Here is a 13,827-nt window from a genome sequence, read left to right as displayed (position 1 = left end):
AAAAATCAACACTGGGAATAAAGGAGCTTAGGGTGTGTGGCTGGAATTTTGAACAAAGAGCTGAGATTTAATGAAGAATTTGATGGAGGGCAGAGGCATATCGAAATAATTTCTAAACCCTGGAGCTTAAATGACCGAAGATATGACGATCTTCGATGGGGATAAAGAGAGGAAGATGTAGCAAAAGCTAGACTCAGGAGAATAGAGAATAGCAGGGATGTGGTTCAGTCTCAAGGAAGATCAGACACATGGAAGAATAAAACTCTGGACAGATTTTTAAGGCGGACTTTGGAATAGGCAATGATGCAAAGTGGCCGAGCAGAGGCTGATAGCCAAGTTCAGTGTCCATGAGGATGGCTTCAACCAGAACCTTGGGTTCATGGCACACTACAGGTGACCGCACTGCACTACACACAAACACACACACTCTTACGTACTCACGCAGACCCTCTCTTATAGACACGCTGTCTCTCATACGCACACGTATAGACCTCACACAAACCCTCTCACAGGCTTGTACTCCATCACACTCACGCGCACACTTTACCAAGTTTTCGCATACGCAAACACACACACTCTCACATGCACTCACACTCACACGCAAACACTCACAAGCACACACTCTCTTTCTCTCTCTCACGCACGCACACATACATATAGGTCTATGGGTTGAATTTGTATTTGCATAATTATATTTGCAGCTATATTCTATTTTGCTCAAAAATGCACAATCTGCAGGAAGTCAATGCAGACAGTCAATACATGTATTATTTTGTAAATCCCACTTTGGAAATAGAACCAGTCTGACTCAAGATTAGGATACAGACAAACTCTGACTTCATATCTTTAATGCATTGTCTGAGTTGAAATGTCACCTTTTGTTCTAAAAGTTATCTTGAGAATGTGACTTAAAAGAAGTTCTGGGATTTACATATTACTGAACCAAAACCTGCAACCCATTCTAAAAGATGAAAGACTTAACAATAATCCAGGTGTGTTCAATATATCATTTTAGTTGCATGACACTGTAATCTTTTGCTATAAACCCTGTGTCTTATGATCTTATACTCCACCACCAACTGATGAAGGAGCAGTGTTCCGAAAAGTAGTGTTTCCATATAAACCTGTTGGACTATAACCTGGTGTTGTGTGATTTTTAACTTTGTCCACCCCAGTCCAACACCGACTCCTCAACATCAGAATGATGAATGAATGGGTCATGGTGCGAGATCAATTGTATGGAGTACAGTTTTGGAATAGCTGAAGCTTACAGTCGCTGGAGAAAGGAAGTTTGCAACTGAGTGGCTGAGGAGCTGCTGTAATAGGCATAGAAGGAAAGTTGCAGAGGCTCTGACATTAATTTTCATATTCACTCTGGTTACAAAAGAGGTGCCAGAGGACTGGAGGACAGCTAATGTGGTACTGTTATTCAAGAAGAGTGGTAGTAATAAACCAAGGATATATAGGCCAGTGTGTTTAACATCAGGTGGAGGTAGATGGTTTCACAATGGATGTACATGCAACTTAGCAGCTGGGGAGAAGGATGGAATTGGTGACAAGATTAAAGTTTGAAGACCATGGTTTTGGTCTTTCCAATGTCTTGTACCAACCCAATATACTTTGCAAAACCACCTAGGAAGGATGTGATTGCACTGGAGAGATTGCTGAAGATATTCATCAGGCTGTTGCCTGGGCTGGAACATTTCAGCTATGGAGAGAGACTAGATAGACCGGAATTGTTTTCCTTAGCGGAGAGAAGGCTGAGAGGGGACTTGATTGAGATAAACAAAGTTATGAGGGATGTATAAAAGTTAAAAATCACATAACACCAGGTTATAGTCCAATAGGTTTATTTGGAAACACTAGCTTTCGGAGAGCTGCTCCTTCATCAGGTAGCTTTGGAGCAGGATTATAACACTGAATTTATCGCAAAAGATCACCGTCATGCATGCAACTGATACGATATGTTGAACAAGCCTCAATTGTTGTTTAGTTTTTAAGGTATTAAGGTTTGTTCAATATATCATATCAGTTGCACGCATGATATTGTGATCTTTTGCTATACATTCTTTGTCTTATGATGCTGCTCCACAGCTACCTGATGAAGGAGCAGTGCTCCGAAAGCTAGTGCTTCCAAATAAACCTGTTGGACTATAACCTGGTGTTGTGTGATTTTTAACTTTGTCCACCCCAGTCCAACACCAGCATCTCCACATCACAAGGGATGTAGACAAAGTAACTAGGAAGAAACCTTTCTCCCCTAATGATTGATGACCAATGTGGGAATAATGGGTGAAAGGATTTCTTTCCATGCTGTAATTCTCTGAAATTTCCATCACTGTAGTCCCTTTCACAACCTCAGACCATCCCAAAGCACATCATAGAGTCATAAGAGACGTACAGCATGGAAACAGACCCTTTGGACCAACTTGCCCACATTGATCAGATATCTGAAATTAATCTAATCCCATTTGCCAGCACTTGGCCCACAGACCTCTAAACCCTTCCTATTCATATACCCATCCAGGCACCTTTTAAATGTTGTAATTGTACTAACCTCCACCACTTCCTCTGGCAGCTTATTCGATACACCCACCACCCTCTAGTCACCCCACATGTCCTTTTTAATTCTTTCCACTCTCACCTTAAACCAATGCCCTTTAGTTTTGGACTCCCCCAACCCTGGGGAATTCATGTTGGCTATTCACCCTCTCCATGCCTGTTTGGTCACCCATCAGCCTCCAATGCTCCAGGGAAAATAGCCCCATCCTATTCAGCCTTTCCCTATAGGAGAAAGTAAGGACTGCAGACTGCAGATACTGCAGATAAGCCCTTCTTCAGGAATCCTGAAGAAGGGCTTATGCCCGAAATGTCGGTTCTCCTGCTCCTTGGATGCTGCCTAAGCTGCTGCGCTTTTCCAGCAACACATTTTTCAGCCTTTCCCTATAGTCAAAATCCTCCAAACCTGGCAACATCCTTGTAAATCTTTTCTAAATACTTGCAAGTTTAACAACATCTTTCCTATAGAAGGGAGATGGAAATAAATAAGGTTTTCTCGAAGTGACCTCACCAATGTTCTGTACAGCTGCAACATGACCTCCCAACTCCTATACTCAGTGCACTGATTAATAAAGGCAAGGATGCCAAAAGCCTTCTTCACTGTCCTGTCTATTTGCAACTCCATTTTCAAGGAACTCACGTTCAAAAGACTTTTATTAATCATAAGTAAAATTGAGAGTGATGCAATGAATCTATTGATTTGACAGCAAGGAAAGTGCTATGAAGGAAATAGGGAGTTTACCCACTCTCAATGGGGATAGTTCTAGATTTGGTGCAATGTGACACTAAGTTGACACACTCTCTCAGCATTGGAGAATTATGAGCATTCATACTGGTGCAGTAGAGATAGAGATTGAGAGGAAAACATCCGTATGTCTATATTTTATACTCTTGGTTAGTGTTATAGTTGATCCCACATTCCTTGTTGAACTTAAAATGGGGTTCACCTGACAAAGGAGCAGTACTCCAAAAGCTTGTGATTTCAAATAATCTGGTGTTGTGTGTGATTTCTGACCTTGTCAAAAGGGGATTGTAAGCCTTCTGCTTGAAATTTTGCAGATTGTGTGGTAAAAGTGCTTCAACATTTCTATCAGGTTGGGGTTGTAGCCCTGGCTCAGTTGGTTACCATGCTTGTCTCAGAATTGCAAGGTTCTAAATTCAATTCCTACATTTGGACATAAGCTGAAAACCCAAGGATAATGCTCCATTGCTCCCTCTGTGCTGCACTGTTGGAGGTGTCGTAATTATCCTTCCATCAACATCATAAAAAAGACTGGCTGGTCCTTATTATTACTTGTGGGAGCTAGCAGTAAACTGCATTTCATATAGTACAATACTTTCTACATTTTGTTAGCTGAAAAGCACTTTGAGATATCTGAAAAGTGCTATATAAATGCAAGTCTCTCTAGTAAGGAAGGCAGGATGGTATGTGACTTGGTATGTGGACACGCATTTGGAAATGGTGTGGATATTGTATATAGAGTCATAGAGCATGGAAACATACCCTTCGGTCCAACTGGTCCATGCTGACCAGGTTTGCCAAATTAAACTAGTCCCATTTGCCTGCATTTGGCCCATATCCCTCTAAACCTTTCCTTTCCATGCACCTGTCCAAATGTCTTCTAAATGTAACAACTGTACCTGCATCAATCACTTCCTCTGGAAGGAGAAAGTGAGGACTGCTGGAGATCAGAGTCGAAAAGTGTAGCATTGGAAAAGCACAGCAGGTCAGGTACCATCTGACAAGCAGGAGAGTTGACGTTTCGGGCATAAGCCCTTCATTAGGAATGTGTCCGGATGAAGGGCTTATGCCCAAAACATCGACTCCCCTGCTCCTCGGATGCTACCTGACCTCTGTGTAAAAACGCTGTCCCTCACGTTCTTTTAAAATCTTTCTCCTCTTACCTTAAAAGTTTGGCCTCTTGTTTTAAGCTTGTGCACCCTGGATAAAATACCCCTGCTATTCACCTTATCTATGCCCCTCATGATTTTATAAACCTCAATAAGGTAACCCCTCAACCTCCTGTGAAAATGTCCCAGCCTATCCAACCTTCCTGTAGCAGGGTGACCAGAAATAAACACGGTATTCCAAAAGCACGCCCCATGGACAGAATGCACTGCAGCCATTGTATATCCATCATGAAGGGGCTGGACATTTGGTCAAGTGTGTGAAATATCAACCAAATGGACTGGATTATACCAGGCATCCTGAGTGTTGTTGCATCTGCACCGTGCTTCACAAAGTGACATGCAGATCTTGAAGAGGCACTGAGAAAGCTGGAGATGTGCCATTTGCTGTGGATACCTAGCCTTTGACCTGCTGTGACATTTATATGGCCGGGCCAGTTGAGTTTCTTATCAATGGTGAACCATACCCACACCTCAAGATATTGATGTGGAATTTCAATAGTTGGGAGTTGACTAGGCTTTCACTTTTGGTCATGTTCAAGATCTGGTACTTAATTTGAGTAAATTCTCACAAATCAGGCAAGATTTTTAGTATGTCTTGCTTCATTCAGTTCAAAATCACATAACATCAGTTATAGTCCAACAGATTTATTTGGAAGTACTGGCTTTCAGAGTAATTCCAAATAAACCTGTTGGACTGTAACCTGGTGTTGTGTGATTTTTAACTTTGTCCACCCCAGTCCCACCAGCTCCTCTATAACATTGCTGCATGCAGGCTGCTTCATTATATGAGATCCTGTGAAGCAAGTTGAGTAGTGCATGATCATTTACAAACAGCTCTCTTTCTGATAGAAGGTCATTGATAAAGCAGCTGAAGATTGTTGGGCCTAGGGCACACCTGCAGACCATAAGACCACAGGAAATAGTAACAGGAGCAGGCTGTTCAGCCCCTTGAGCCTGCCCCACCACTCAAGAGGATCATGGCTGACTCGACATTCCTCACATCCACTTTTCTGGCTTTTCCCTTTAACGCTTGATTCCCCAACTGATCACGAATCTATCTATCTCAGCCTTAAGTATGCCCAAGGACTCTGCCCCCACAGCTCTCTATGGCAAGGAGTTCTAAAGACTCACCACTCTCTGAGAAAATAAATTCCTCCTCATCTCAGTCTTAAATTGGCATCCCTTTATTCTGAGTCTATACCCTCTGGTCCCAGACTGTCCCATGAGGGGAAACATCCTCTCAGTATTGACCCTGTCAAGCCCCTTCAGATCCTATATGTCTCACTAAGATCGTCTCTCAATCTTCTGAACTCAGTAAATACAGTCCCAACCTGTTTAAACTTTGCTCATAAGACAATCCCTCCATCCCAGGGCTTATTCTAGTGAACCTAAGGAGACCAAAACTGCTTTCAGTACTCCATGTGTGGCCTCACCAGCACCTGGAATAGTTGCAGTAAGACTTCCCTCCTCTTATCCTGTAATTCCCTTGAAATAAGGGCCAACATTCCATTGGCCTTCCTGGTTACCTGCTGCGCCCGGTGCTAGCTTTCTGTTTCTGCTCAGAGATATTCTGAGATCCCCACAACCACAGCCATTTTCCATTGTCACATTAGCTGCCAATGAAAGAATTTGCTTTTACAGATAGGGGCTTAGCGAGTTTTGAGAAGATTTGTAGCTCGGGTTGAGGTTTTGGATGTAGGTTTGCTCGCTAAGCTGGAAGGTTCATTTCCAGACATTTCATCACCCTACTAGGTAACATCTTCAGTGAGCCTCAAGCGAAGTACTGCTGATAATTCCTGCTTTCTATTTATATGTTTGGGTTTCTTTGGGTTGGTGATGTCATTTCTTGTGGTGATGTCATTTCCAGTGGTGAATTCACTTCCTGTTCATTTTCTCAGGGGGTGGTAGATGGGGTCTAACTTGATGTGTTTGTTGAGAGAGTTCTGGTTGGAATGCCATGCTTCTAGGAATTTTCATGCGTGTCTTTGTTTGGTTTGTCCTAGGATGGATGTGTTATCCCAGTCGAAGTGGTGTCCTTCCTCATTTGTGTGTAAGGATACTAGTGAGAGACAGTCATGTCTTTTTGTGGCTAGTTGGTGTTCATGTATCCTGGTGGCTAGCTTTCTGCCTGTTTGTCCAGTGTGGTGTTTGTTACAGTTCTTGCAATATTTGTTTGTTACGATATTTTGTAAATGACATTACAATGACACATGTTTTGCTCATTGTCTATACAGGGTCTTTCAAGTTCATTAGCTGCTGTTTAAGTGTGTTGGTGGGTTTGGGGGCTTCCGTGATGCCAAGGGAGTCTGGCAGTCATTTTCGAGATGCCTTTGATGTAGGGGAGAATGGCTAGGGTTTCTGGACGTGTTTTGTCTGCTTGTTTGGGTTAGGGTTAGGGGATTCTCAGGATGGTATTGCATAGAATGAAAAGCTGCAGGGTGGTGCAAGGGGATAAGTAAACTGAGGAACCTTGATGACATGGTGAACTATGATGATACTCGTCAACTAAAACCATAAGCAATAGACAAATGCTGTTCACCTGATTAAAAATAAGCAAAGTAGAGTTCTTCTGTAAATCTGGTCACCATTGTGGATTATGCCTTACGCTGACAGTTTTCATGAAAATGCTTGCCTCCAAATTGAAATTTTAAAACTCCCCCCCCCCCTCGCACTGATTCTCTTTTTCAATATGTCAGTTGACCCCATGGAGTGCTAATACAGACATCATGTTATTTTCAGCATGGCTTTGTTACCTTTGCTAATGTAAATGTTATTAATTACAACATTGCTGTTTATTCACAATGCAAAATGTACTCTTGTCCTCCATCCAGAATCTGCTCTGAAGAGATTCCTTGTCATTTCCACATTTCAGTCGTCATGTACGATAATATACAGCAGAGGGCATCACTAACATTCGAATGCCTGCTTACTACTGTCAGTAACATTTTCAATAGACATTGTCAGACGCCTTCATTTTGCTGCATTGTGACATCCAGATCCTTAACCAACATAATGGAAAAAGTAGCCAGAAATGTTAAAATCTAAGCTCTGGCATTTTTCAATTGTTGTTGAGAAACATCCTAAGTTTTCACTTTTTAAATATCCTATCCTTCAGAAGACAAGATTGGCATTAGTTTGTTATGAATCCTAAAGGATAATGTGTGAAATGAATGGAGAATTGTTTACTGGAGCAGAATGATTATTGTTCTATAAAGCAACACAACAACGTATGCACAAAGAGTGGTCCTGTGAAAAATCAATCGACGTTATAGTCTGTGATATGGGGATTTAGTTAGGGGAAGAGAGTTGGGAGTACTTTACTTAGTTAGGGGAAGGGAGTTGGGAGTACTTTACTTAGTTAGGGGAAGGGAGTTGGGAGTACTTTACTTAGTTAGGGGAAGGGAGTTGGGAGTACTTTACTATTGTTTCATAAACACCTTGATTTAATGTTTTATACTTTTGACAGTGCAGCACTCCTGCAGCAACTCATTGATGTACATATGCACATTCATAACTATCGTCCCTCAAAATTTGGGTCAATTAAAATTTAAAGACTGAGTTTGATAGATATTTGACAAATAAAAATAAGAATGTGAATGAAGGTCAGCAGATGGTGTTGAGATGCAGAGGAAATCTGCACCAACTAGCCACGAAACGACACGACCAGCTATCCTTAGTAGCCACACACGCAGATGACAAGCAACATGAATTCGACTGGGACAACACTACTATTATAGGACAAACCAAACAGAGAACAGCCAGGGAATTCCTAGAGGCATGGCACTCATCCACAGATTCAATCAACAAACACATCGACCTGGACCCAATATACCGACCACTGCAACGGACAGCTGGAACTGACAACCGGAAGCAGCAGATTCAAACCACTACAAATGCCAGAGGAAAGATTACAGAAGCACTTCACAGGAGGCTCCCAAGCACTGAGGATGTCACCTAGACAGGGGACGAAATGTCTGCAACACAAATTCCCAGCTCGGCGAACAGAACCACAACAACGAGCACCCTAGCTACAAATCTTCTCCCAAACTTTGAAGAGGAAATGGAAGCTAATGGAGTAAAATAGGGAGGCTGAACAGCTTACTCTTTGCTCCTATGACACAGATTGGGCATTCAAGTTCGACAAAAGAGTTTTTAACCTAGTGAGGACAGGATTACATTTAACTGCAGTAGATAAAAGAATTCCCCAGCTAGAGGATACAGCAAGATGAGAGTGACATAGAAAGAGATTTAAACCTCGAAGCAAAATTACAGTGGCAGAACCAGCAGTATCACCCAGAGAGTTTGTAATGAGAAAGGCCACAAGGTTTTCAGAAGTGGTGCAAGGAGATTGTGTGAGGCAAGAAAATTGAGACTCAGAGAATGATGTTCCTGTAAAATGGTTCTGTGCACATAATCTGGGATGAGGTCGTAGCTGGTGGTGGTCAGTGTCAAATCTTCCACCCCAGACTTTCATGCTAGACACGTTTTATTGACCTCACCAGATGGACTAAGGTGCTTAAAGACATGAGTGTCCCTATAAATGCTGAAATAATGCTAGAAGTATCTCTCCATATGATCCAGGATCACAAAGGGTCAAAGCTGAAGTCAGTGAGTAACAACAGATGCTGACATCTTATTCTAATAAGATATACCTTCACTCCCATCATTGCACTGACCCATATGCCTACGCAGGCCTACACACTTGGTCTTGTGTTCTGTACTCTCTGGTGGTGTTGTACATTATAAAGATACAGCCAGCTGACTAAACTGACTCCATTAGAGAGAGAGTGACTAAAATGGTTTTATACTAGAATAGCACATCTTGTGATGCCATGTTGCTGTCTTAAAGGTCTGGTCTGGAATCTATGCCATAATTCAGCAGTTGGGTTTCTCAGTGAAGGTAATCACTGACAATGTAATCTAACAGGAAAAAAAGCAGTCAACTGTTTAGTGAGAATAAAATCAAGGGAGCAAGAGGTTGGGGGTCTTAGAACATAGAACAGTACAACACAGGAACAGGCCCTTCGCCCCCCCCCATGTCTGTGATGACCATGATGCCATTCTAAACGAATACTGTCTGCCTGTATATGATCCACATCCCTCTATTTCCTGACTGCTCATGTGTCTGTCTAAATGCCTCTTAAATGTTGCTATCATATCTGTTTCCACCATCTCCCCCTGGCAACGCATTCCAGGCACCTACCATCCTCTGAACATAAAACATTTCTTGCACATCTCTCTTAAACTTATCCCCTCTGACCTTAAACCTGTAGCTGTAGAATTTGACATTTCCACCCTGGGAAATAAACTTTGACTAAGCACACTATCAATCCCTCTCATAATTTCTTGATACTTCTTTCAGGTTGCTCCCTTTAGTAAAATTTGAAGACAGACTACACCCGGATCGCAGATGTAGAGCATAGAGATGTACAACATGGAAACAGACCCTTCGGTCCAACTTGTCCATGCTGACCAGATATCCCAATCCAATCTAGTCCCATTTGCCAGCATTTGGCCCATATCCCTCCAAACCCTTCCTACTCATATACTCATATCTCAGTAGTGAGAAGCTAGATTTTATTGAGATATAAATTAAATAGGAACTGTACAGCAAAAGTAGGCCATTCAGCCCCTCAATCGGTTCCTCCGTTCAAGGAGATCATGGCTGGTCTGTGGTCATGTACCTGCCTTTGGCTCATATATCTTAATCTCTTAATAATTGATAATCTCTGAGAAAAAGTGGAGTGCTGCTATCTCATGTGGTGGATGTCTGTGTGCTGAATTCCTTCTGAGACTTGGACTTGAGATTGGGGTAGAACCAATTCTTAAGAAAAGGTATTTCCAGAAACTCAAGTTTATTCTTCCATGGGATGTGGCCATCGCTGACAAAGCCAGCATTTATTGCTCATCCCTAAATGCCCTTGAACTGAATCACTTGATATTCTATTTCAGAGGGCAGTTAAGCACCAATCACAAGAGCCTAACATCACGAGTATTGAGAGCAGATAGGAGCAGAAGGTTTCCTTCTTCAGAGAGCATTAGTGAACCCAATGGGTTTTTGCAACAATCAACAGTGGGGGTGGCATGTGGATCAGTGGTTAGCACTGCTGCCTCACAGCACCAGGGTCCCAGGTTCGATTCCAGCCTTGGGTGACTGTCTCTGTGGAGTTTGCATGTTCTCACCGTGTCTGGGTGGGATTTCTCTGGGTGCTCCGGTTTCCTCCCACAATCCAAAGATGTGCAGGTCAGGTGAATTGGCCATGTTAAATTGCCCATGGTGTTAGGTGCATTAGTCAGAGGGAAACAGGTCTTGGTGGGTTACTCTTTGGAGGGTCGGTGTGGACTAGTTGGGCCGAAGGGCCTGTTTCCACACTGTATGGAGTCTAATCTAATCTAATTTAACAGTAGTTTATGTGTAAAATCAGCTTTCAATTCCAGATTAATTAATTTTGTTTAATTTAAATTCCATCCAGAACTCAAAATAGCCGGTTGCAATGGATGAATTTGCCCTGAAATCTCAAACTGATGCCTGAAAATTCAACCATGGGACCAGACAAGGGTCCCTACAGTTTATGAGAGACATTGGATCTCTGAAGGGATACCTTTCTCTCCCACCTAAGTTGCTCCAGGAATCCAATCACAGTTTGCCTCACTCCCTTACTTGCTGCTCCTGTCATTGGAGGAGCAGCGTTGGGAGGGTAGAAACCTGTAATTGGATGAATTGGAGGGTGCGTGGTGGTCAGTCTTGAGCCCACCATGTCACAAAGATTGAAAGAAGTCAGCAGTGAGGACCCATCATGACCAGGCCCAAGTTCTGGACAGATGTGGCACAGGAGCAGGATGTCAGCTGGACGGGAACCGGTGCCCAATGGCGCAAGAGGGTCTGATTGCAAGTAGAAAATTTCCAACCAATAGGAGAAAACGTGGGCATATGCCTTTATTATTCATCCATGTGTAACGAACCGATCCACCCATACCTTTTGTGTTCGAAAGCATGCTGAACTCAAATTTAACTTTGGTGAAGAAACATTCAAATTCACTGCTAAAGATGGCTTTACAGAACTAAACAGGGCTATTGATTGTCATATTGTAAAGTTGCGACAAACTGCACACACTGAAATTTAACTAAAAGCTTCAAAAGCACTTCTAATTTAACCAACTAGGGAACTGGCTGAACAAACCTTCAATAGAATCAAGCAGTTCAAGGAAAATATCAATATCAAACCCAATAAAATATAAATAAAAATATCAATATAAAATTCAATAACTTTAGAAACGGTACCTCTTTTCCCATGTTCTTGACCCATTCCCCACACACTTCTGGTTCTGTCATGACAGGGCAGCTTTCAGCACAGCGAAGCCATTTTCGCCTACTCATGGTGTCTATTATCAGCTTTTTTCTCTCCCTGGCATTCTATCATTCATTTCTTTTCCATCCAACTATTTTCTCTATTTCCATCTCGGTCTATCCAATCACTTGCTCCATCCCTAGCCACCTCCTTCAATTCATATATCACCTTGTCCTGGCTGCTATCAGTTCTGAGGAGAGGCTGGATAGGCCAGGACATTTTTCTTCACTGGAGCATATGTGGTTGAGAGGTGACTTTATAGGAGTTTATAAAATCATGAGGGGCATAGATTAGGTAAATGGCAGGTGCCTTTTCTCTAGGGTGGGATATTTCAAGACTAGGGGACATATTTTTAAGATGAGAGGAGAAAGATTTCAAAAAGACATGAGAGGGAATTTTTTTTTTACACAGTGAGTGGTTCATGTGTAAAATGAACTTCCAGAGGAAGCAATGGATGCAGGATTTAGAAGATTTAAAAGATGTTTAGGTAAGTGCATGAATAAGAAATGTTTGGAAATACACGGGCCAAGCGTAGGCAGGTGGGACGAGTTTAAGTTTGGGATTATGGTCGGCATGGATGGGTTGGACCGAAGGGTCTGTTTCTGTGCTGTATGACTCAATAAGAAGGGTCACTGCATTCAACTTTGTTTCTCTCTCCACAGATGCTGCTAGACCTGCTAAGTTTCTCCAGAAATTTCTGTTTTTGTTTCAACAAAAATACTGTTGACCCTAAACCAAGGGAGTTTTTCATTATTGGTGGCATTTCTGCAAAAGATTAACTGTCTGTCTCGTATCAAGGAATGGGCATGGTGAAAGTGCGGAAAGAAGGACTGACAACAATATATGCATGAACCCATTTTTCACAAAAAGAATGTGGGGGGATATATATCATAAGTTAATAAAACGTCCTATTGATAGATTCCATTTTAAAAGATCTAGGAATGTGTGTACACAGACCTTGTCAGAATTGTGGGTATGTTCGCTGAGCTGGGAAGTTGATTTGCAGACATTTCCTCCCCGTGTCTAGGTGGCATCTTCAGGGCTTTGGAGCCTCTTGTGAAGCGCTGCTGTACTGTATCTCCTGGAATTTATCTGGTTCTGATCCTGTTGCTTCCGGTTGCTGGTTCCCGTTGTTCATTGTAGTTGCCGATATATTGGGTCTAGGTCTATGTGTCTGTTGATGGAGTCTGTGGATGAGTGCCATGCTTCTAGAAATTCTCTGGCTGTCCTCTGTTTAGCTATGATGATTGTGTTGTCCCAGTTGAATTTGTGGTCCTTGTCATCTGTGTGTGTGGCCAGAGAATTTTGTAGAAGCATGGCACTCATCTATAGGCTCCAAAGCACTGAAGATGTCACCCAGACAGGGGCCGAAATGTCTGCAAATCAACTTCCCAACTCGACCAACATACCCACAACCACCCAAGCAACCAGCACCCAAACTACAAAACTTTAAGCAAATATTGAATACAGTCTTTATATTTGTATAGCTTATCTTTCCAAGGAACAAAGCTGCAAAAACATATTCAACATAAATACAAAAGAAGATGTTCCCATGGGACTGCATTATGATTAGATTCTCTACAGTGTGGAAATAGGCCATTCGGCCCAACTAGTCCACACCGACCCTCTGAAGAGTAATCCACCCAGACCCATTTCCCTCTGACTAATGCATCTAACACAATGGGCAATTTCCCATGGCCAATTCACCTGACCTGCACATCTTTGGACTGTGGGAGGAAACCGGAGAAAACCCACACAGACACAGGTAGAATGTGCAAACTCCACATAGACAGTTGGACCAAGGCTAGAATTAAGCCTGGTACCCTGGTGCTATGAGGCAGCAGTGCTAACCACTGACTCACCGTGTCACCCATAAAAAAGTGGTAGGAGTGAGAACAGCAAGCACTCCGTCCCTGGGTGGTTATCCAGCACAGAGGTTAGTGAGAATGAGAAAGGAGCCCCTAAAAACTAAAAATGATCCCCAAAAATCAAAATGAAGTCCATGAGA

The 13,827-nt window shown here is 42.4% G+C and overlaps 1 protein-coding gene across 5 annotated transcripts in view; it reads left to right on the top strand.

The window, feature by feature from the left end:
* The window catches only part of mkks (MKKS centrosomal shuttling protein), a 146,896-nt gene that overhangs the window by 50,449 nt on the left and 82,620 nt on the right, over window positions 1-13,827 (top strand). The window contains exon 5 of one of the 5 annotated variants that reach the window (XM_087991663.1): window positions 12,482-12,729. The exons of 3 other annotated variants lie outside the window; for them this stretch is intronic. In XM_087991663.1, coding sequence (XP_087847789.1) covers window positions 12,482-12,546 — 65 coding nt within the window. In that variant the 3' untranslated portion in view covers window positions 12,547-12,729. Of the gene's footprint in view, window positions 1-7,301; window positions 7,478-12,481; window positions 12,730-13,827 lie in introns of those variants that run through there. One more of the 5 variants, XM_087991662.1, reaches the window with a different exon arrangement.

This window comes from Chiloscyllium plagiosum, unplaced genomic scaffold (assembly GCF_037043375.1).
Source record: "Chiloscyllium plagiosum isolate Xiang-an unplaced genomic scaffold, Cpla_swu_hap1 HiC_scaffold_10, whole genome shotgun sequence".
NCBI classification, from domain to species: domain Eukaryota; kingdom Metazoa; phylum Chordata; class Chondrichthyes; order Orectolobiformes; family Hemiscylliidae; genus Chiloscyllium; species Chiloscyllium plagiosum.
The sequence above is the reverse complement of the archived record's forward strand: the minus strand, read 5'-3'. Positions and strand labels throughout refer to the sequence as shown.